Raw genomic sequence first — 21,823 nt, forward strand, 5'->3', positions numbered from 1 at the left:
AAGTGGAAGATCATCATATATATCTGGCTTTAGATTTAAGAAATGGGGGCTAACTTATCTGTCCTTTCAGAATAAATAACAAGCAAATTAATTCATTGTCTCTGCACCCAAGGGCGGAACCAGAAATTTTTCAATGGGTGGGCTAGCTAAAGTTATTAGCTTAAAATCTAATGATAAGTTTTTTTTGTACTTACATTTTCTATAGTTTTTCTAGAAATAAAAGTATACATTAAATCATATAAATCACATAATTGTAAACACAAGGAAAAAAATTGAAATTAGAGCCATATTATTCGTGAAAGGGTGAATTTCATTTAGAAAAATGCTTCTCTTTTGAAGACAAATTAATAGAAAAATTTTGAAATTGATATTGGGATAAACTTTGACACCAAATACAAATGTGGAAGATCTCTTACTATGTATATTGGTGCTGAAATTGTATATTTATTTATTTATTTACAGTTAAAATATAGACTATATGTATATTTAATTTGTTTTTTCTCCAAACTGTCCCTGGGCTACAGCCAAGGGCAGCCCTTGGCTTGGTTCCGCCAGTGTCTGCACCAATTTCTAACTCCGCAATATTAAGCTCTCCCTTCTCTCTCTCTCTCTTTTTTTTTTTTTTTTTTCATATACCATGAGGTGTCCACACACTTGAAGAGTGGAATTAATCCCCGCTCGAGGTTCGGCATGCTCTTGGCCACAAAGTGCTTTCAATGGGTTTCGAATCCCTGCCATTAAGGCACTAGGCAGCTCGCCAGCTGGAGGTGGCAGTTTGCCAACTGCACCACACCTTGGATTGGAAAGGATTGAGACTTTAATTTTTAAGTCAATTAATTAATTTGTCAAGCCAAAATTAATTAGTTAATTGATTCATTGATTCATTTCACACGTGGCTTATTTTTTTTATCTTCTCAGAAGGTAAGTATACAAACCACCAGCTTGCCACTTGTGGGTTTCCTTGTGTGTTGCATGTCAATTCCATTTGGTATTTATCTCCAGGAAAATGACCCAAAAAACCAAAAACAATCAAATTCATTGAGTGGTAAAATAGTTTCTTTTTTTTTTTCTTTGCAGAGACGATTTTTCAAGGAGTATCTAAAAACTAGATAAATTCAAATTATTGAAATATAATGCACGATGGACCCTACAAGAATTATTTGAGTGATCATCACTTGAAGCTCACCATGTATATATACATATATATTTCCTTTCAAAATAAATAATTGTAAATAGTTGACTAACGATGAACCTGTGCATCAATAATAATAGGCAGGAAAATATGATATTGTATGGACACAGTAGAAAATAAATAGCTAACTACCTCCTCCTCTGATCTGTAATGGCCTTGTCTCTTCGTCTTCTTTGCTTGGTATCATTCTTTAGCTTCTTTTCATCATCTCCTGCGACAGACACACTCACGCCTTCAGACATGTTGAGAGACAATCAAACCCTGGTCTCATCTGGTGGACTTTTCGAGTTTGGCTTCTTCAGCGAAAGCGTTTCAGGCTACTATTTGGGAATTTGGTTCACAGCCGATCCAAGCAACGTTGTTTGGGTTGGTAACCGCAACTTTCCCCTATTAGATTCATCCGCCCTACTTCAAATCCGGTCCGGGAATTTGGTTCTCACGGACCGGCGACAATTGCAGATCATAGTCAATTCAGCAAATGTCGTCCCGGCTACAACTAGTAATACAAGTGCAACACTTCTTGACACTGGAAATTTTGTGCTTAGAGCAGCAGATACAGGCATGGCCTAAAATTTCTAGAATAGTTCTCGGATATTTCTTTTCCGGTTTTAAACATGTTTTTTTTTAGTACATGTCCTTCGAAACTTTTATGTTATGTACTTTCTCTTGATTCTGTTAACATTACTGTTTAATACCTGTACAGGTATCATATGGCAAAGTTTTGACACTCCAAGTGATACTTATCTTCCTGGGATGAAACTTGGGACGTTTAACCTAAACACAGACCACCTAAACCTTCACGTTGTTAATTCTTGGGCAAGCCACCAAAACCCAGCTCCTGGCCTCTACACCTTATCCATCGATTCCAGCGACCTAACAAAGCTTTCGGTTTGGCGAGGAGATGGAGTCAAAATGGTAATCGCTTTCTTGGATGGATATGAGTTCCGGTTTATTTTTGAGAACTCAAACGGTAGTACTAATGATGACTACAACTTTAGCCTCCAGTCCAATAGAAATGAGGCCTTCTACACTTTCAGCAGCAGCAAGAATTACGACCTCATGTGGTTGGTGATGAATTCCACAGGAAACCTCGACCAGAATTTCATGTTGAAAGGCAAGATTTATTCTGTGAGTCATCCTTTGTGTGCGGGTTCCAATGGTGGTAATAACGGGACGTGCTTGCCTTCAATACCGTCCAAGTGTAGGGATGGAGGTGCTTTTTCTGAGATGAATGGTTCCCTGCCATCTACATCTGCTGATTCCGGTAGAAGTATTGGGATTTCTGAATGCCAAACGTTGTGCCAGGTCAATTGTTCTTGCACCGCATTTGCTTCAGTTCAGAAATTGAATGAATCAGTATGTCAACTTTATTATGGGAGTAAACAGAATCTATTGAAGATCATAGAGAAGGGGCCAGGGCTTATTTACATTCGGGATGGTGCTCCAAGTGGTAAGTCTGAATTCCACAAATCAAATATATATATATATATATATATATATATGCATATACAGAAAGATATCTCTGTGTATTTAGACAATTCATTCAGGCAAGATCAACCCCGTGAACTGCAAACACAAACAATACACACACATACAAAAACAAACAAAAAAACATTAACAAATCTTCAGTCTTGAAAATATTGGTTTTCCTTACACTCTAAAGTGAAATAAATCATTCTCACCAAAAAAAAAAAAAAGTGAAATAAATCATTGAGAGCAAAAACTTGGGATGTCGGTTTGGTGATATCAGACTCCTCTTGATATCAAGACTTTTCTTGATGTGGGAAAATGTCGTTTGAATTTTATTCCTTATCTTTGATATTATACATTTAAAAAATATATATTATTAAGGCTTTGCTAGATATATTACAGACGTTTTCTAGATATAACATAAATTAATTCAGTCGTTTTCTGTGAAGGTGTTTTAATATGTGAGACGACTTTCAACGCAACGCACCTGAAATGGTATCTGTTCAAAATTGTAGCAATATAATGCCGGCATTTCAAATATTATTAAAAATCTATCGGAGAAGATGGTATTTCCTGTTCAATAAGATTTAGGGCTTCTTAGATCTAGCTCCACAACGATTAGCTATCATTGAGTTTAGTCCTCGCGGTTTTAGTTTTAGATGCAGGTCCTTTTACATTTATTACTTTTTTGTTGTGTCAATTTTACCCTTTGAGGTAAATAAGGAAAACACATTGAAAATCTAAATTTAATACATTATTTCCTTGTAATTGAATTCCATAATTTAAATTTTGAATTCTTTCCTTCATAATATTCCTAATATATGGACAAAATACAATTTAATCAATACAAAGTAAAGACCCACAAATTATACCAATACAAGCACCCACATTAAATTATATACCTGACATACAAGTAAATAGTGTTATTATTAGTAACGAAAAATACTTAGTGATAAATCATGTTACCTATAAGTTAGGAACATAAATTAGAAAACTACCTATAAGTCAGATAAAAAAATAGAAAACTACCTATATCTCCGGTACATAAAAAAGATAAATGGTAAATCGTATGTTACCTATAACTTAGATTCATAAACAAAAAGGCAAAAAAGTGTGGTACCTATATCTCATGTATGTCAAAACACAAGTCAATTAATAACTTTTTTTTTGTTAAAGGAATATGTTACCTATAATTTAGATATATATATGAAGAAAAATATATCAAAAAATGTATTACGTACCTATGTCTCCGGTATACTATACATAAAAGAACAACTAAAAAGAACAAAATAACTGAACCTGATTAAAAGTTGAGCATATATTCAACATAAAATAATAATAATAAGATTACCTCATTAAGAGTTGTTGGATGAGGAAAGAAATATAATATTGGCTAATTATCTCATTAAGGTAAGTAATCGAAGATAATGGGCAAGGGTAAATTGGATAAGGAAAGAAATATAATATTGGCTAATTATCTCATTAAGGTAAGTAATCTAAGATAATGGGCAATATTGGAACAAAAAATGATTTTAAATATATAAAATAAAAAGATTACATCAGACAATATTCAAAAAGGAATGTAATCCTATGTGGCACAAAAGTCAAAGGACTTGTATCAAAGTCACCAAATCCGAGGATTAAACCCAACTTCTAGATGAGAATTTGGATCTATATCAACTTTTCTATAAGATTTAAGGCATAGCGCATGTTCACCTAGTTTCTGATAGGATGAATGAAGTGTAGGCTCTACTCAAAATCAATGGTAATGAAGGGAGTGGTACAACTCTTATAAGTCCATGTTAGGTCTCTTAGGGCTTGTTTGATAACCATTTCATTTTCAGTTTTCAGTTTTCATTCACTTTTTTTGAAAATTGAAAATTGATGAAAACATGTTTGGTAACAGATTTCGTGTTCAGTTTTCATTAAAGTGAAATCTAGTTTTCAAAATCACCCTTATTTTTTAAAACAACTTGAAAGTATTTTCAGTTTTTGTTTTCATTTTTTTGTTATAGAAGACCAAGTTTCACATAAAAATTGAAAACTGAAGAATGAAATCAGTTACCAAACAACTTGACTTTTTTTGAAAATTGAAATTGTAGTTACCAAACAAAGTTATCAAATGGGACCTTAGCTTTCCGATTTGGGACAACACTTCACTTCACATCCACAACAATTACAACATAATCTGAGGATCATGAAGGGGCACATAAAATTAGGGAATTCCATCCCTAAACTTTCTAACGGGGGATTTGGGATGCGAATGAGTTCAAAAGAAATAAGCACAAATATTGTACAAAATGATGTGGTGGTTTAATGATTAGTAAGATTGTTTTTTTTATTTAAATTTTTTTAGGGAAAACGATAATATTTTGTTGATAATGAGGAAGTAACAAGTACCAAAAAATCAATTGGCCTATAGACGAGCATCTCTACACATGAGGGTTCGATCGTCGGTCTAATCAAGTAGCCTACTCTCTTTTGGCTTAGCCATTAAAAAGAACTTTGCCCCTAATAGAGTGTGCCCCATCTCGATCCCATGCTTCTGATTAATTTTTCTCCTTCAACCTAAATAGTGTATTGTCTTTACTTGTCCAGATGGTAAGAAGCGGGAACTCTGGTTGGTTGTCGTGGGTCCTTTGGCTTCCCTTTTGGTTCTTGTTTTAATCTCGTTATCTTGTTATATGCGTTGGAGAAGGCAGCGTAAAGGTATGAGTTTGATTTATCAGTCTGATTTATTAGGGTAAGCGGTTTTGAACTCTTATCACATTTTGGTAGCACAATTTGATATCACATTATGGAGTAGGCCACATAATCAAGTCTCTTTTAATTTACTCCAAATTTGTAATTTAATCCTGTTATTATTATTATTTTTTTGGTGGGGAAAAGGGGATTTAATCTTGTTATTAATTCATTAATTATCATAGTAATTCAAACAATCAGTCCTACCATTGTAACCTTCCCAATCTTTCGTTGCCCAACACTGTCCTCCACTGCTCTCCGCCACCACTAGAGTGAAATTTTTAAATTTTCTACAAGTTTCTTATGTGTCTATTTTTTTTGGGCTTGTTTCTCTTCGAGTGTTGCAGATTGATATTTTAATTGAAAGGAAGACTATTTCAGATTCTTAGTGGTCTTTGAAATTTTGTTTGTTGTTTCGTTTTATTTCTTTGGGCGGAGCGGACTGTTAACAAACCGAGAAGCAATGCTTCTAATTTCAAATCAAAGTCCATAATTTCATCGGCTGTGTTTGGTACTGTAATCTCATCTATCTCTTTCTTGTATTCGGCATTGTTGTCTATTCGTAGATCGAAACTTCTAAAAGTCCGTTGTGTGCATTAAGATCTGCATAATGAACTTAGAACTATATGTGTAAGTATCTTACCATGAAGGAAATCTCTCTACGGGTTCATGTTGACGAAGAGGCTATGATGACGGCAGCTGTATGGTGCTGATGGCATGACAGTGATGGATGATGGTGTCAGGGTAATATTCAACGGTGGATGATGGTGTTCAAATGATTAGTGAATTAAATTATAAATTTTGAGTAAATTAAAATTGATGAAAAATAAGTACTTAAATTGAAATTAAGTGACATGACATGTCCAAATAAGGTGTCACATCATGTGGTATAGAATTGTGGTACAAAAATTGTGGTAAGATTAACATTATTATTTGAACTTGCTATACCTCTCCCAAGATTGAAAGGACAAGTACAACTAATAAATTTAAAGCTTCTGATCATTATCATTTTGAGTTGCTAAATATAGTTGTCGGAAGTTAAAAAAGTTACTGCACGTTACGATATATAGAGAGAGTAAAGTGATTAGTGGGAGAAAAAAAATCGGGGTAAATGGTCTTTTAATTAGCATTTGTGTTTTACACAAGTGATGGGAGAGAAGGGATTCAAATACAAGACCTCCAGTACATGGGTAATTGCTCTTAACTATTTGAGCCATAAGCATCTTAGTATACTAGCATGCAAGTGCCAACTGACCTTTTTTTATTTATATATATTGTCTTTTGTATTTATATTCAATTTAAAAATGACATTTTATAGTTTTTTTTTTTAGTTATATATAATATTCTTTCTTTTATTTAGTTATATACTAGTTCTTTGGCACACATGTGGTTTTTAATTTTTGCTCTTTTTTTTCACTTTAGAATTAAGGAAGAGAAAATGAGTTTGGTTGTTGTGTCTCATGAAAATAGGACCCATGTTATTATTTTAATTTTGAGATTTAAAATTTTTTTAATATGAAAAATTGTGAATTTACTATATCATCATTTTTTTTAATAACGAGTTTCAATTCTTAATAAATTTATTAACCAAAGACAATTTTTGATATTTTACTATTTTACATTCATTATATTAGATTTTCGTGTTTTAATATTTTTGTTAAGCATGGGCATTTTCATGTTTATGAATGTTTCATCGTTTGAGGCTTTTGCCTTTATATATAGACTATCGTGAAATTGTAGACTTGTTATTTTGGTTATTTATTAGGCCCAGTTTGGGATTGCTGTCATTTTTAAAAAAAAGTTGCTTATGTTAACGTTGTGTTTTGAAAATAATTAGTTGTAAAGTAAAAGCATTTACATATTTGGAAAACATTATTTTTAAAGTGATGTTAGTATAAAAAGCACTATCAAAACCGTTTGGTAAATTTTAATATGAAACTATTATAACTGTGGATAATGACTAAAATGGACATGATGTTGAAAGTGTTATGTGTTAACAATGTTGTTGTGGTGGTGGTTTGGGGGGGGGGGGGGGGGGGGGGTTGTTATGGAGGTGGTTGATGGTAGAGGTGGAGGTGGAAATGGAGGTGAGGTAGAGGTTGTGGTGGTGGTGGAGGGTGAGGTGGTGGTGGTGGTGGTGGTAGAGGTGGAGGTGGAGATGGGGGTGATAGTGTGGTGGTGGAGGTGAGGTGGAAGTTGTGGTGGTGGTAGAGGTGAGGTGGAGGTTGTGGTGGTGGTGGTGATGAAGGTGGAGGTGAGGTAGTGGTGGTGGTAGACGATGTCATTTAAAAAAATTAATGATGGTATTATGGGAATTGAAAAAATTCATTAAAGGCTCTTATTTGCTTCTTGTGAAAACATCTTTGAAAAGCAACCAAGAGGCTGCTTTCAGAAGGCCATTACTTTTAAAATAATCATGATATTTTATTTTTACCAAACGCCTTAAACTGCTTAACTGTAAAGTGAATCATATTTTTTGCCAAAAAAAGCAATCCCATTGTTAAAAGAAAAATGTTGATATTTCATATCTTCAAGTTGATAATGTCGGTTCCCCTAATGAAGATGTATACGTTATACTGTTACTTTATCAAGGGTATATATATATGTTGTCTGATAAGAAATATATTTTTTCTTAATACAAGTGATAGTCTAAATTATTCTAAATTAATCTAATCTACGGGGAAGAAGACTCGAACTTGGGTGCAAGGGTATGAATATGCTCTTAATATCTTATAAATTGGGATGATTATGGTAACTAACTTCTCTAGATTTAACAACATATGCTGTTACACATGGGATTGAGAGTAGGTATGAGAATATATCTGAAACTATCAATGATTTTTCTTGTCTCTCATATTGAAACCAGAAGATCAAGCCAGACGAGAAGGCATTATCAATATTGATCATGAAGTTAGAGGTGCAATTAACAAGAAATTAGGCAGACAGAAGGATCAAGAATTGCCCCTTTTTAGTTTTTCTACAATGAAGGCGGCAACAAATGACTTTGCCAAGGCCAATAAACTTGGGGAAGGTGGATTTGGGCCTGTCTATAAGGCAAGCCATCGGTTAACTCCCTAATTTACGTAGCTGATAATGACAATTTTTATTTGACATTCCCAAAATCTTACTGCAACAAGTACACATTATGGAAACTGCAGGGCATGTTGCTTCCAGAAGGACAAGAAATTGCAGTGAAAAGGCTGTCCAAAATTTCAAGGCAAGGGTTGAAGGAGTTCAAAAATGAAATTTCAGTAATTTGTAAGCTCCAACACAGGAATTTGGTTAGGCTTTTGGGATGTTGTATTGAAGCAGAAGAAAGTATACTAATTTATGAGTACATGCCAAATAACAGCCTGGATTCTTTCATTTTTGGTTCGTTCAATTTGATCTTTTGAGCCAATTTGACACATTAACATTAGCACGTTTAATATGTTGATCTTGTAATCCTATTTTCATTATTTTTGCTCAATCATGTGTAGTAGATTCAGGCAAACGGGTGCTTTTGGATTGGAGAAAGCGCATGAACATTATCGAAGGGATTGCTCAAGGTCTTCTGTATCTTCATAAATACTCAAGATTAAGGATCATTCACCGAGATTTAAAGACCAGTCATATTCTGTTGGACTGTGACATGAACCCAAAAATATCTGATTTTGGCATGGCACGAATTTTTGGGGATAATGACACTAGGGGACAAACAAATCGGGTTGTTGGTACATTGTAAGTGAACTTTCTGCAGCATGTACTTCAGGAAAATTTACATGCTCATATTTGGTCATCTTTTCTTCAATGTCATATTTTTTGGTTCAGAAGATGTCTAATTAACACATTTTCGCCAATGATTGTCAGTGGTTTATATGTCTCCGGAGTACGCCATGGATGGTCTTTTTTCTGAAAAATCAGATGTGTTCAGCTTTGGGGTGATTATACTAGAGATCGTAAGTGGCAAGAAGAGTATATCCTTCTTTGAGGCTGATCAATCTCTAAACTTGCTAGGCAAAGTAAGCACCTTTAACAAACCACTCAAGTATATCCAATCAGTTTTTGTATGTGTTTGTATATTTGTTGCTACAGTGTTTTGAATTCATTGTTGTAGGCTTGGGATTTGTGGAAAAAAGGCAAGACCATGGAGTTGATGGATCCAACATTGAGGAATTATTTTTCAAGCACTGAAGTCACCAGATGCATTCAGATGGGTCTTTTGTGTGTGCAAGAAAGAGCTATGGACCGACCAACCATGTCGGATGTTGTTTCAATGCTAAGCAACGAAACAATTGCTCTGCCTCTTCCTAAAGAACCTGCATTTTTGAGTCGATCCAGTGATGCAGAATCATCTTCAAGTAGGCAAAGACGTCACTCTGGATATGATATAACGATTTCAGAAGTAGATGGAAGGTAGCAAAATAGATTTTCCAAGGCAACAAAGTTGTTAATGACCAAGCCTTGTCTGAACGGGATTAAGTACACAATGAAGTGCTTCATGCTTCATATGCAAACATGATTGTTATTTTGGATTGGATAGGATCGGGACTGCACTCGAATGCATGAGTCTTACTCCTATCCTGTGTTTGGTGTAGTATGATTGAACTTTGGATAAATGTTTAATTTTTTCAAATTAATTAATTTGTCCACCTAAACCTTAAGTAGTTTATTGATTAAATTGTTATCTATTTTTCAAGGCTTAGGGGACTATCAAAGCATCTGGCTTCTCATCCATTTTCCGAATTAATTATTTATTCCTAAAACTCTCCAGGAGTTCATACTATATATCTTTCAAACTTTCAACGGATTATATATATATATATATTATACGATGACAAGGAAATGGAAGATCATAAAATATATATCTGGCTTGAGAACTAAGAAATAGTTGACTATAATGAACCTGCATCAATGAGAATACAGGAAAACATATTATATATACTTAATTAGAAAATAAAAGGCTAGCTAGCTACCTCCTAGCTGTGTCTCCATCTAGACCTCTAAGTTTTAATTAATTCATTGTCTTTGTACCAATTCTCTAACTCTAAAATGACAATGCTTAACCCCTCTCTTGTTTGCTTGATATCATTCTTTACCTTCTTTTCATTTTCATATCCTGCAACGGACACACTCACATCTCTGGACACTTTGGGAGACAATCAAACCCTGGTCTCATCCGGTGGACTTTTCGAGCTTGGCTTCTTCAGCGAAAACTTTTCGGGCTATCACTATCTGGGAATTTGGTTCACAGCCGATCGAAGCAAGGTTGTCTGGGTTGACCGGGAAAATCCCATATTGGATTCATCTGGCCTCCTTCAAATCCGGACAGGGAATTTGGTTCTCACCGACCGGCGACAAGTCCAGTTGATAGTAAATTCAGGAAGTGTTGCCGCGGCCACTACTAATACAAGCGCAACACTTCTTGACACTGGAAATTTTGTCCTAAAAGAAGTTGATACAGGCATGGTCTGAAATTTCAAAAATATCTTCAAATTCTGATAGTTTTAGTTACATTAAAATTTATATTTCTGTACTTTCAGACCCTTGAAAAACGATGGTATTTTAATTCTTTTGGACCATGCAGGTACTATTATATGGCAAAGTTTTGATCTTCCAAGTGATACATACCTTCCTGGGATGAAACTTGGGTTGTATGGCCTAAACACAACCCGCCACAGCTTGCACATTATTGTTTCTTGGGTAAGCCCCCAAAACCCAGCTCGAGGCCTCTTCACCTTGTCCGTTGATGGCAACGACTTGTCGAAGCTTTCAGTTTGGCGAGGAGATGGAGCCAAAATGGACATAGCTTCCTGGGACGGACATAGCATCCGGTTTATTTTTGACAACTCAACCGGGCAGAACAATAATAACAATGACTACAATTTTAGCTACCATGCTAATGCATATGAGGCCTACTACAATTTTAGCCACAGTAGGAACTACGACCTCATGTGGTTCGTGATGGCTTCCACCGGAAACCTGGACCAGTATTTCATGGTGGATGGGAAGATTTCTGTTAGGCCTCATGCTTTGTGTGCCGATTCGGCCGGTGGTAATTCTGGTAGGTGCTTGACTTCAATAACGTTCAAGTGTGGGGATGGTAAGTTTTATGAGATGAATGGTTCTTTGCCATCTACTTTCAATGGTACTGGTTTCATTTCTACGGGGACTACCGAGTGTGAAACTTTGTGCAAGTCCAATTGTTCTTGCACTGCGTTTGCTGCACTTCAGAATGAACAACCGCCAGGATGTCAACTCTATTTTGGGAGCAAACATGATCTGTTGAAGATCATAGAGAAGGGGGCAGGGATTGTTTACATCCGGGGTCGTGCTTCAAGTGGTAAGTTTGAATTCAACTAATTGAATTATTCAATATAGAGTAATGTTCCTTTTCGATCATCTGGCAACATAAGATACGTATAACAGTGAATTAAGACTAATTAAACATTAAAAAAAAAAATTATACTGATAAACTTCTTCCAATCGTCAGCTCAAAGGGATTTCAAAAGTACAATTAACCGCACAGGGAAGAACTGTATCATATGTGTAATAATATTTTTTATAGCAATGTAACATATTATGTTGTCGAATTATGAATCCAACAGTACATTCAAATAATAATCTACTCAATCATACATCACATCATGATCATTTGACAAAAGAATTTTTTAAAGTATATTATTATTATTATTTTAAATTTGTTATGTATGTTATCAAGTCTTGAATCCTAGTGTGTCATAAGGATAAATTAAGGAGATAACTTACTACATGAATTACGGTTGTTTACTATATTTATAAAAACGAATAAATTAGGACGTTTTTCCGTGTGATGGGATCCTTTGCAACAATCAATTAATATAAATTATTTTCCTTGTGCATAGTTTAGTCAATAATTATGTTGTTTATGGGAAGGTGTTAGGTGCTTTGGAATTCTTTGGTTTGCTTGTTTGACTTTATGTGGGAGTGGGATGACTATCTATACATATAATCTCAAAAAATCTGAAATGATTTAACAGCTTACCAGTTCATCTAGAATGGCATTTCAAATATTATAAAAACAGGTGCTAATAGTTGATTATGTAATTCAAATTCACAATTTAAGAACATAGCATGCTTTTCTCATGGGCTGTTGGTAAAAAAATTAGGCAATTTCCGTTAAACATAATTTTTGTTGAGTACAAGAAATTGTATTTATTTTCATAAACAAAATGGTGGCATTAATTGTGTTCATTCTCAAGATAGCAAGAAACTCTGGCTGGCTGTCTTGCTTCCTTTGGCAGTCCTCTTGGTTCTTATTGCAATCTCCTTATCCTACTATCTGCGTGGGAGAAGGCCACATAAAGGTTTGAGTTTGATTGTCATAAGATTGAGTTCATTGCTAAGTGCAATTAAACAGGCTTAAATGACGTTTATGTCAATGTAATTTTAGCAGAAGATCAATTAGCAATCAGAGGAGATGCCGTTGCGGATTCTGATCATGTGAGATTATTTCAAATGAGCTCCCCTAATGCGTCACCAATTCATCATGATGAAGTTAGAGGTGCAAGCAACATAGAACTGGGAAGACAGAAGGATCAAGATTTGCCCTTTTTTAGTTTTTCCACAATAAAGAATGCAACAAATTACTTTGCAGAGGCTAATAAACTTGGGGAAGGTGGATATGGGCCTGTCCATAAGGCAAGCATCAGTTAAATTTATGTGTGTGTGTTTTTTTTGGGCATTGTCAAGATTTTCTTAGTAAAACTTCTACATGTTTACATAATGGAAACTGCAGGGTAAGTTGCCTCTAGAAGATCAGGAAATTGCAGTGAAAAGGCTGTCCAAAATTTCCAGGCAAGGCTTGAATGAGTTCAAAAATGAAGTTTCAGTAATCTGTAAGCTCCAACACAGGAATTTGGTTAGGCTTTTGGGATGCTGTATTGAAGAAGAAGAAAGTATACTAATTTATGAGTACATGCCCAACAGAAGCCTGGATTCCTTTATATTTGGTTGGTCCATGATCTATAGTTCTATACATGTTTCGATTTTCATTATATCTTTTGTTCACATTTTGAGATGAATTGGGTGCAGATTCATCCAAAAATGCACTTTTGGATTGGAGAAGGCGCTTTCACATTATTGAAGGGATTGCTCAAGGGCTTCTTTATCTTCATAGATACTCAAGATTACGGATCATTCACCGCGATTTAAAGACAAGCAATATTCTGTTGGATGGTGACATGAACCCGAAAATTTCAGATTTTGGCATGGCAAGGATTTTTGGGGACGATGACACTAGAGGAAAAACAAACCGGGTTGTAGGTACATTGTAAGTAAATTACATGCTGCCTAGTATTTTTTTTCTTCTTTTGGTACAAAATTGTCTAATGCATTTTATAATCTAATTGTTAGTGGTTACATGTCTCCGGAGTATGCAATGGACGGCGTCTTTTCTGAAAAATCAGATGTATTCAGCTTTGGGGTGATCTTATTAGAGATCATAAGTGGAAAGAAGAACATAGCCTTCTTTGAAACTGATCATTCTCTTAACTTACTAGGCAGAGTAAGCACCTTTAACAAACGCCTCACAAACTACATCTAATCACTTTTTATAGGTTTGCATGTACTAATTGTTGCTAAGATTTGTGAAACTTAATTGTTTTAGGCTTGGAATTTTTGGAAAGAAGGCAAGAGCATGGAGTTGATGGATTCAACATTGAGTGCCTCATGTTCAAGCATTGAAGTTACGAGATGCATTCAGATGGGTCTTTTGTGCGTGCAAGAAAGAGCCATGGATCGACCAAACATGTCAGATGTTTTTTCGATGCTAAGCAATGAAACAATTGCTCTGCCTCTTCCAAAAGAACCTGCATTTTTAAGTCAATTAAGTTCCACTGATGCAGATTCATCTTCAAGTAGGCAAAGACATCGATCGAGAAATGACATAACGATTTCAGATGTAGATGGCAGGTAGCAATACTAGCAAGCTAGAATTTCCTAGGCATAATTGTTCATAACCAAGTTCATTTACAGCTTTTCCTGCTGCCTATTTTAGAGTTTTTATGCTATTGCATTTGCATAAAAAGAAATTCCACATTTATTTTTTCTTTATTATACCCAAGTGTCTCTTACAATTATGGGCCACGAATTGAGCCCAAATTAATCAATCATGGGCTGGCACCAACATCAATTTGAAAATGGGTCAATCCAAGTCCAGTAAAAAATAGTTCCCTTCTTATTTGGGTAAAGAATAGTCCCATATTTCTTGGATACAGAATTAGTCACTGTCTTTTTTTTTTCTTTTTTTTTTTTGTGGTCAGAAATTAGTCATACTCTCTATTCTCAATGATAACATCACAAACAAAGAATTATTGCATTTTATCTTTTTGACATAAGCGATACTACTGGGTGAGGGGGATTCGAACACATAATTTCAAGTGCATGAGTAACTGTTTTTAATCATCATAACTATAAACCCCTTACAAAATTATTCCATTTTATACAGGGCCAGTCCTGAGATTTTGAGGGCACTGTGTGAAACTTAAATGGGAGCCCTCAATCTAATATAAAAATATTTATAAAAAAAATTTGCCAGGACTTAACACCATAAAATAATTTTTTTTAATAACTAAAATTCATCATCTATTAATTAGCATGCAATAGCAATCATAAATAACATTCATAAAAGTTTTAATGTGTATATTTTCACCCACTCAAAATGAAACAAAAAAAATTAATGTCTGTTTCCTTTTCCATTTTCTCAAATTGAACTCCAAATTTTTTTTTTTGATTGGAGAAAACTCGTATATATTGCTTTCCTCTTTTTCTTTTTTCTTTTTTCCTATTGTTAACAATAAAAAAAATAGATTAGAAATGTAAATATACAACTACTGAATGACACAATATGGACTTAAATCCAACTTACCTACTAAAATCAAGGTTATGAATTCCAACTCAACCAAATACGTACTTGTGTTATGTTACTGCACGCTCAAGTATATATATAATACCCATAATATTAATATACATGTAAAAGAAATTGAGGGTCCTTAAAAATTCGGGGCCCTACACGATGGCACCACTTGCACAACCTGAAGGGCCGCCCCTGATTTTATGTATAAAACAAAAACTTAATCCCAAGTTACAGTCATCTTGGTGGAAAAGAAGCGGGCAAAAGAAGTTGAGATTTTTTATTAAAAGAAATTGAGGAATTTTGTGTTTTGTTTTGTAAAGCGGAAAGGGCAACGTTTCTGTAGTAAAGATGAATGATATTTGGAGATGGGTTAGGGTGGAAAACCGTGCAAAAAAAAAGATCAAAGAGGTGGACATTTTAGGGTAGTCTCTCAGAGCATAATGTAAAAGATATTGGAGGACGAAAAAGTAAAAGAAAAGAGGTAACTTTTATCATTGTGTGATGACATCACACTCATCTCACGTGCATGCAACCAAACACGCATTACGTAGAAACATAAAATATATATTTTGTAGTATTCTCGATTTTTATGTTTAGATAATCACATTCGTTTACTAAATCTGTTACTTTTTTTTTTTAAAAAGGAAAATAATTCTAAACATTATTATAGGTGGGTTACGTGAACAGTATCCATTGATATCGTTATATTAAAATGTGAGCATTTAACTCAAAATTAATTGATAATGAATGAAGAGGTTCAAAATCTTTCACATTCTTCAATTTCGGATTCGCACTCTTGACATTATGTATATAATTTGTTGAAGTTTTCTTATTTTATTTTCAGAATCAAATCAAGAACTTGCCTGTAAAATTTGAAATTGGTCAAAAGGTATAAGGTTCCATCGCTTTGTCCATTGGTATATAAGGGAAAGTGGATAATGCAAACAAATTGAATTTGCATTAATACTTGTACACGAACATCTTCAAATGGCCTTTAATCAGAATTGTTTTACATTGTATTTAAAGAGAGAAAGCTAAAAGATCATATATATACGTTGGGTGGAATGTATTGGGCTTGGTCATGGTCATGCATGGAGGCATTTCCCAATGAGAGAATCGAATCAGTCCCCTCCTTTGTTTTTGCTTTTTCACAGTTTGCTACAGCCTTCTTTACCATTCCCCAAGAAGAAAAAAAATGGCATGGTGAGTGGTGAATAATCTTGAAATAATAATAATTCGATTTTCTTTTCTATTATTTCACTTAATTATTCAAAGATTCAAAATGAAGATTTGTGAGGACGAGTAAGGTGGGGGACGGGGGGGAAAGTAAAAACGACAGTGAAAAAGGCATGAATTGCAGTACACAACCAGTGAGAAAAAGAAAAAGATTAAAAAGATGGTCAAAATTTGAACCTCGAAGACTCCTCTTCCATCATCATCAGCTTCGACTATCTTTATCGAAACTCTACCAATTAATTTCCCCTTTCTTTCTTTGATTTTGAGCCTCCACTCCAATCCATGTTTCTGAACTCAATTATTAAAATTTGGTCACAGAATATAATTAATGTGGACGTTCTTTGAACATCTTTAGCCATGCAACAGCTTGAGTTTGGCTTCATCAGCTATGTGCCTATGTCTTGGGCAACGGTAACGTATCTTCTCTAAATTAGCAAACCAGCTGACATGCACGAGTGTGACCATATTTTTATGTATTTTTGTACATTGAATCCCCTCAAATTACAACATCCTGTGTTCTACAGTTTGCTACAGTTCTTATCAACGTATGTGCAGTTACCCTAAGCCCCTAAGCGACCAAACAATGGATCAATTGCTTTCGTGTTTTAAATTTTTTTTCTGGGCTGGGGGAGAGAAACTGTGGTAACCCTAAAAACCCTTTTGACTTGGAGGAAATTTTTGTAGTTCCAAGTACAAAGAAAGAATATTCAAGAAAAATTGAAAAGCAACCACCATTTTTCCTTGTATAGTGACACCCTTAGGATGTGGGGTTATAAAATTACAGAAAAGCAGGCTTGACCACTCTTAAGGGTTTTTTGATGTGTGAAGAATATTCATTTTGTCTGGCAGGAAAACAGTGAATTTTGTTCCTGCTTATCCAGTCCTGACTCAACAAGAAAGCCAACAAGAAGGAAGGTGACTCCTAATAAATATATTCAAATGGTCAAAAGAATTTCATGTTGTTCATAGATTAGAATAGTTAAAAGACATTGGGGTGCATGGCTATATGCTGTGTTTAGAGGTTACAATGCATGCTATTTTCTTTTTGTGGGGACATGAACATATAGATAGTTGTTGTACGAATAAATTAACAAAGTCAAATCAACATGGTTTTCCTTGTTGCTTTTCAAATTTGCGCATTGTATTAAGGAACAATACTTTTTAACTTTGAATTGTGATTACATCCCTATCATTTTCGACCAAAAAAACATCCCTATCATTTGCTGTAATATGTATCTATCTCTTCTGAATGATTGAGCTAGATGGAAACAATATCTTAAAAGGGGCTGGAATTTGACTCTCCCACACCAACCAAATTGCCTGAAACAATATCTTATGAAGGTCATCTTAATTTTCTCAGAAACTTGCGTCTTAATTATGTAAAAAAAAATGTTCCATACAATAACACATTTAACCAAGGTGTAGCATTGCGAACTCACTTTAAAGCATGCCACATTTTCTCTACTTTTATATATTTTAGGGTAATATATGTAGAGACGGACCCAAGATTTCAAAATGAGGTGAGCTAGATTTACCTTAAGGGTGGGTTGTTAATTTTGAACTGGACTAAACCTTAAACCTACATACTAACTATAGGGAAAAAAGGAAAACAATTAACTCACCTTAGCTATATAGTCCAGGTTAGACAACCCAAGGGACCGTCCCAGAATATATGCTTACAAAGCTATATTCTCAAACTGTAAATTTAGATGGCATGAACATATATATAAACGAAAAATTTGATTGCTCAATCTGGTTAGAAAACATTAATTAATTTCTCTTTTTTTTTTTACAAGCCTATAGTGCTAATGAAATTCAAACTAACTAGCCATTTCTAGCTATGGGAGTACATGGTGGATAGCTAAAAAGAAGGGCATATATGGAACTAAAATAAATTTATGGATATGTTCATGCATTTGCAACCTCTGGAAACCCTAAAGTACACTAGTTAAAGCTTTATCATCAAATTCTTTCTTTCTTTAGTATCTTTTGAATCCCATTTCAATATTTCTTTATCTCTTTTTCCCATTTTGGTTTTCTTTTTTATGATATACATTCCATTGTTCAAGGAAGCAAAGTGATGAAGAGAGAATATCAAAAAAGAAAAACCACACACCCTAAACCTCTACTGGGTACAATCCACCACTCGTTTCTCGAGGCCCTTAAGCAAGTATAAAAACCTCCCCAACCCCATCACTTTAATCACCAAATTCCTCCATCACTAATCTTAATTTTCAGGCATTTCTATTCAACTCTGCTTTCTCAAGGTGAGACCTTTTCATATTCACTCTTGAGCTTTTGTAGTTCATTTTCCATAATGAACTTGAAGTTTGTTAAATGATGCATTTTAGCTAACTAATATATTTTTTAAAATTCTTTTTGGTAATATTCTCTGAAATCTAGAAGAGCTCAAATTAAGAAACATGAGCAGGCCAGGAGATTGGAACTGTAGGTCATGCAACCATCTCAACTTCCAAAGGAGGGAGTCGTGCCAGAGGTGCGGGGAGCCAAAAAGTGGGGATAGAGTTGAGTATGGAAGTTTTGGTGGAAGAGGTGGAGGTGGTGGTTCATTTGGATTCACCACCGGCCCGGATGTCCGCCCCGGTGACTGGTACTGCACCATTGGCAATTGTGCAGCGCATAACTTTGCCAGCCGCTCCAGCTGCTTTAAGTGTGGTGCGTCCAAGGATGAATCATCCAGTGGCGGTGGTGGCGGCTATGAGGGTAGAGGGTTTGGATTTGGGAGCGGTGGAAGTAGCTCTGGTCGCTCTGGATGGAAATCCGGAGATTGGATTTGCACAAGGTTACTTTATAAATCATATCACATTACTGATCACATCTCTCATATAACATAATATACAACATGTCGCAAAAAATTTACATATATGAGTATGCACCTATATGCATTAAACATGTAATAGTTGAATTAATTGGACAGGTCAGGGTGCAATGAGCACAACTTCGCTAGCAGGACGGAATGTTTCAGATGCAATGCTCCAAGGGACAACAATGGTGGCAAGTCTCCATATTAACCCGTAAATTTTCATCATTTTCAGTGAGTATGTACATAAGATATATAAAAATATATAGTTAATTAATTAAATTATTTTGCTTTTTCTTTTTCGGTTTGTAAACTAATATATAAATGTTGATGATATATTCAGGTACTGCTGTGCTTTGCTGAAGGAACTGAGAGAAGAACATGATTCCCGTATGATGGCTTGAGCTAGCTACTCCTTTAGTGGGCCAGATGACCACCCTTCTATATTTTTTTTTCCTCTTTCAATTCCCTTTTCCTTCTCCTCCTTCATTTCCAGTTTCTATCTTTTATTTTTCTAAGGAGCTTAATTTGAATTGTGTCTGATGAAGACTTGATGAAGTAGTACTTTAACAAAGCTAAATGATTTGTCATTTTGTGAGCTTTCTTATGATATGAACTATATAGGCATGTAGTTTTCTGGTACTATTAATCTAATTTATCATCTCTTTCTGTGTCTTGGAGAATTTAAGCACCATTGCCCCAGCTGCAAGTAATTATTTACTTTCCTTGTTCTCAATTGGCTAATGGTTCGAGAAGAGAGAGAGAGAGAGAGAGAGAGAGAGAGAGAGAGAGAGAGAGAGAGAGAGAGAAAAGTGGATATATGGTGGATGATGCTCCATCCCTAGTATCAAGAATGCTTTTATCCTAAGAGTGGTCCAAGGAATATTTGAGTACTTAAAAATTGCAAATGATATATCTGCAAAACAATAATATATACCAAAGGAGCTGTTCACGTCATGCATGGACCATAAACCAGATCCTTTGGTTCAAACAACGCAGCAAGGCCAGGGAATTCAAAATTTCTATCTCTACACATTTTAAGAATTAAAACTAATTCTAGAGAAATTTCCCTTTGCAAGGGAGTTGGAGCATTGATAAAAGATGTATATATGTTCCACAATATATATTTCGGAAACCAATATCAAGTCCAACAATTCAAACTCGATCGATCAATTTCAATTGTATGTTTTTGTGTTTTCAAGATTAAAGGACTGCTTTCCATTATGGAAGTGATCTTTCAAGTTCAATGCGTGTCCATTTGTCGCAGCAGTCAGTGGGAGGTTGAAACTTGAACAAACTCCAATATTTTTTTTAAATTCAAGCGATATTGGAGGATGAGAATTTTCTCACACACACTGTCAAGGTACCATAAGGGTTTGAACTTAAGACTACTAACTAATCTGCAAGTCAAGACATTTTCCTTTGGGCTACCCGTTGCTGAGCAGACTCCGTTTTAACTAAGTGAGCATATATGCTTAATTAGTAAATGAAAACTATTTATTATATGTGCTGGAGATATATACCCTTTCTCATGCTTATTTAATCTCTTGAGATAAAGTATTCATTTGGCGAAAATGCAGCAATAACCAAGAAAAGCAATGATTGAAAAAAAATAAAAAAAAATAAGGTGAAAGATTGGTAGGGAATTAGTAAGGTTTTTACTAACTCTGAAGTATATGGGGCTTATAGTTTCGGTGTTAGAGCACTCATCTTTATATTTACAAAATTTATAATTTGAGTGATAAAGCACTTATTCCCACATTTACGATTGAAGTTGAAGCCGTACGTTAGCAAAACCATAATTCTAATTAACATTCGATTCTTTGATTAACGGACGGGGTTAACCTTGACAAATCTGATGATGAGCTTCCAAAACAAAGTTCTCTAATTGAACATATTTTAACTTAAAGCTTAAACTCACATAGGATTCCCAAACTTTTCAGCAAACACCTTTCGTGGGTTCCCTCATTGACCTCATGGGGGTTGGGTTTTTAAGTACTGCAAAATGCACATTTTATTGGTCAAAAAGCAACAACAACACATTCATTCTTGTCTGCTACTACACTCCATTATTTAGCTTTTAGCAAGATTCTTTGTTTCACTTTAAGCATGGCTTTATGTTACTTCATTTTTATATATGCTTTGTTGATTTTAGTGAACTAGTGCCATGAAGTACCTTACATTCAATCATGTCAAAACTTGCTTATTGAGAATTTTTTTTTTCTTCTTCTTTATCTGAATCTTATTGCATGTGAAAATGAACAAAAAGAATATTTATTAGTTTCCACTTTTTTTCTTCTATATTGATTAAATAATTTCATCCGTGATATGCAGGACAAAATCTTACTTGTAGGAAAGAAATGACATTCGAAGATATGTTAAATTTGGCAAACTTATAATTTGAGAATTCTATAACCCTCCATTTTGATGAAGAAATTGAAAATTAAATAGAATTCTAAAATGACGTAATTTAGATTTGCATCATTTT

At 34.7% G+C, this 21,823-nt stretch overlaps 3 protein-coding genes across 7 annotated transcripts; all 3 read left to right on the top strand.

Moving 5' to 3' along the window:
• Positions 1 to 1,895: 1,895 nt before the first annotated feature.
• On the top strand, positions 1,896 to 9,842 carry LOC110769095 (G-type lectin S-receptor-like serine/threonine-protein kinase At1g11410). Its single transcript, XM_088249413.1, has 7 exons — positions 1,896 to 2,642; positions 5,261 to 5,371; positions 8,271 to 8,458; positions 8,563 to 8,776; positions 8,887 to 9,120; positions 9,251 to 9,405; positions 9,501 to 9,842. Exons 1-7 carry the CDS (start codon positions 1,946 to 1,948, stop codon positions 9,801 to 9,803), a joined length of 1,902 nt encoding a protein of 633 aa, XP_088105539.1. The 5' UTR covers positions 1,896 to 1,945; the 3' UTR covers positions 9,804 to 9,842.
• A 593-nt stretch (positions 9,843 to 10,435) lies between these two features.
• Positions 10,436 to 14,561, top strand: LOC110769096 (receptor-like serine/threonine-protein kinase SD1-8). Its single transcript, XM_088247210.1, has 8 exons — positions 10,436 to 10,847; positions 10,971 to 11,726; positions 12,625 to 12,729; positions 12,819 to 13,063; positions 13,161 to 13,374; positions 13,457 to 13,694; positions 13,778 to 13,928; positions 14,031 to 14,561. The coding sequence occupies exons 1-8, from the start codon at positions 10,436 to 10,438 to the stop codon at positions 14,337 to 14,339; spliced, it is 2,430 nt and encodes an 809-aa protein (XP_088103336.1). The 3' UTR covers positions 14,340 to 14,561.
• A 4,030-nt stretch (positions 14,562 to 18,591) lies between these two features.
• Positions 18,592 to 20,023, top strand: LOC110769122 (RNA-binding protein csdA-like). Of its 5 annotated transcripts, none has more exons than XM_021973027.2 (4): positions 18,592 to 18,781; positions 18,918 to 19,317; positions 19,453 to 19,529; positions 19,679 to 20,023. In XM_021973027.2, the coding sequence occupies exons 2-4, from the start codon at positions 18,938 to 18,940 to the stop codon at positions 19,696 to 19,698; spliced, it is 477 nt and encodes a 158-aa protein (XP_021828719.1). In that variant the 5' UTR covers positions 18,592 to 18,781; positions 18,918 to 18,937; the 3' UTR covers positions 19,699 to 20,023. The 5 variants fall into 5 exon arrangements, with proteins under 5 accessions (XP_021828719.1, XP_021828720.1, XP_021828721.1 ...); XM_021973028.2 differs by having other exon boundaries at positions 18,921 to 19,317; XM_021973029.2 differs by having other exon boundaries at positions 18,594 to 18,781; positions 19,453 to 19,573.
• Positions 20,024 to 21,823: the final 1,800 nt, after the last annotated feature.

The sequence above is a fragment of the Prunus avium genome, chromosome 1, assembly GCF_965620075.1.
Source record: "Prunus avium chromosome 1, drPruAviu1.hap1.1, whole genome shotgun sequence".
Classification (NCBI taxonomy): domain Eukaryota; kingdom Viridiplantae; phylum Streptophyta; class Magnoliopsida; order Rosales; family Rosaceae; genus Prunus; species Prunus avium.

Bases quoted from the DNA above. Each gene is read 5' to 3' on its own strand.
- LOC110769096 (XM_088247210.1), top strand. From the start codon at position 10,436: ATGACAATGCTTAACCCCTCTCTTGTTTGCTTGATATCATTCTTTACC. The intron at 11,727-12,624 runs GTAAGTTTGAAT...TTCATTCTCAAG, and splicing joins CCGGGGTCGTGCTTCAAGTG to ATAGCAAGAAACTCTGGCTG. The intron at 13,375-13,456 runs GTTGGTCCATGA...AATTGGGTGCAG, and splicing joins CCTGGATTCCTTTATATTTG to ATTCATCCAAAAATGCACTT.
- LOC110769122 (XM_021973027.2), top strand. From the start codon at position 18,938: ATGAGCAGGCCAGGAGATTGGAACTGTAGGTCATGCAACCATCTCAAC. The intron at 19,318-19,452 runs GTTACTTTATAA...TTAATTGGACAG, and splicing joins GGAGATTGGATTTGCACAAG to GTCAGGGTGCAATGAGCACA. The intron at 19,530-19,678 runs GCAAGTCTCCAT...TGATATATTCAG, and splicing joins TCCAAGGGACAACAATGGTG to GTACTGCTGTGCTTTGCTGA.
- LOC110769095 (XM_088249413.1), top strand. From the start codon at position 1,946: ATGAAACTTGGGACGTTTAACCTAAACACAGACCACCTAAACCTTCAC. The intron at 2,643-5,260 runs GTAAGTCTGAAT...TTACTTGTCCAG, and splicing joins TCGGGATGGTGCTCCAAGTG to ATGGTAAGAAGCGGGAACTC. The intron at 9,121-9,250 runs CATTGTAAGTGA...GCCAATGATTGT, and splicing joins AACAAATCGGGTTGTTGGTA to CAGTGGTTTATATGTCTCCG.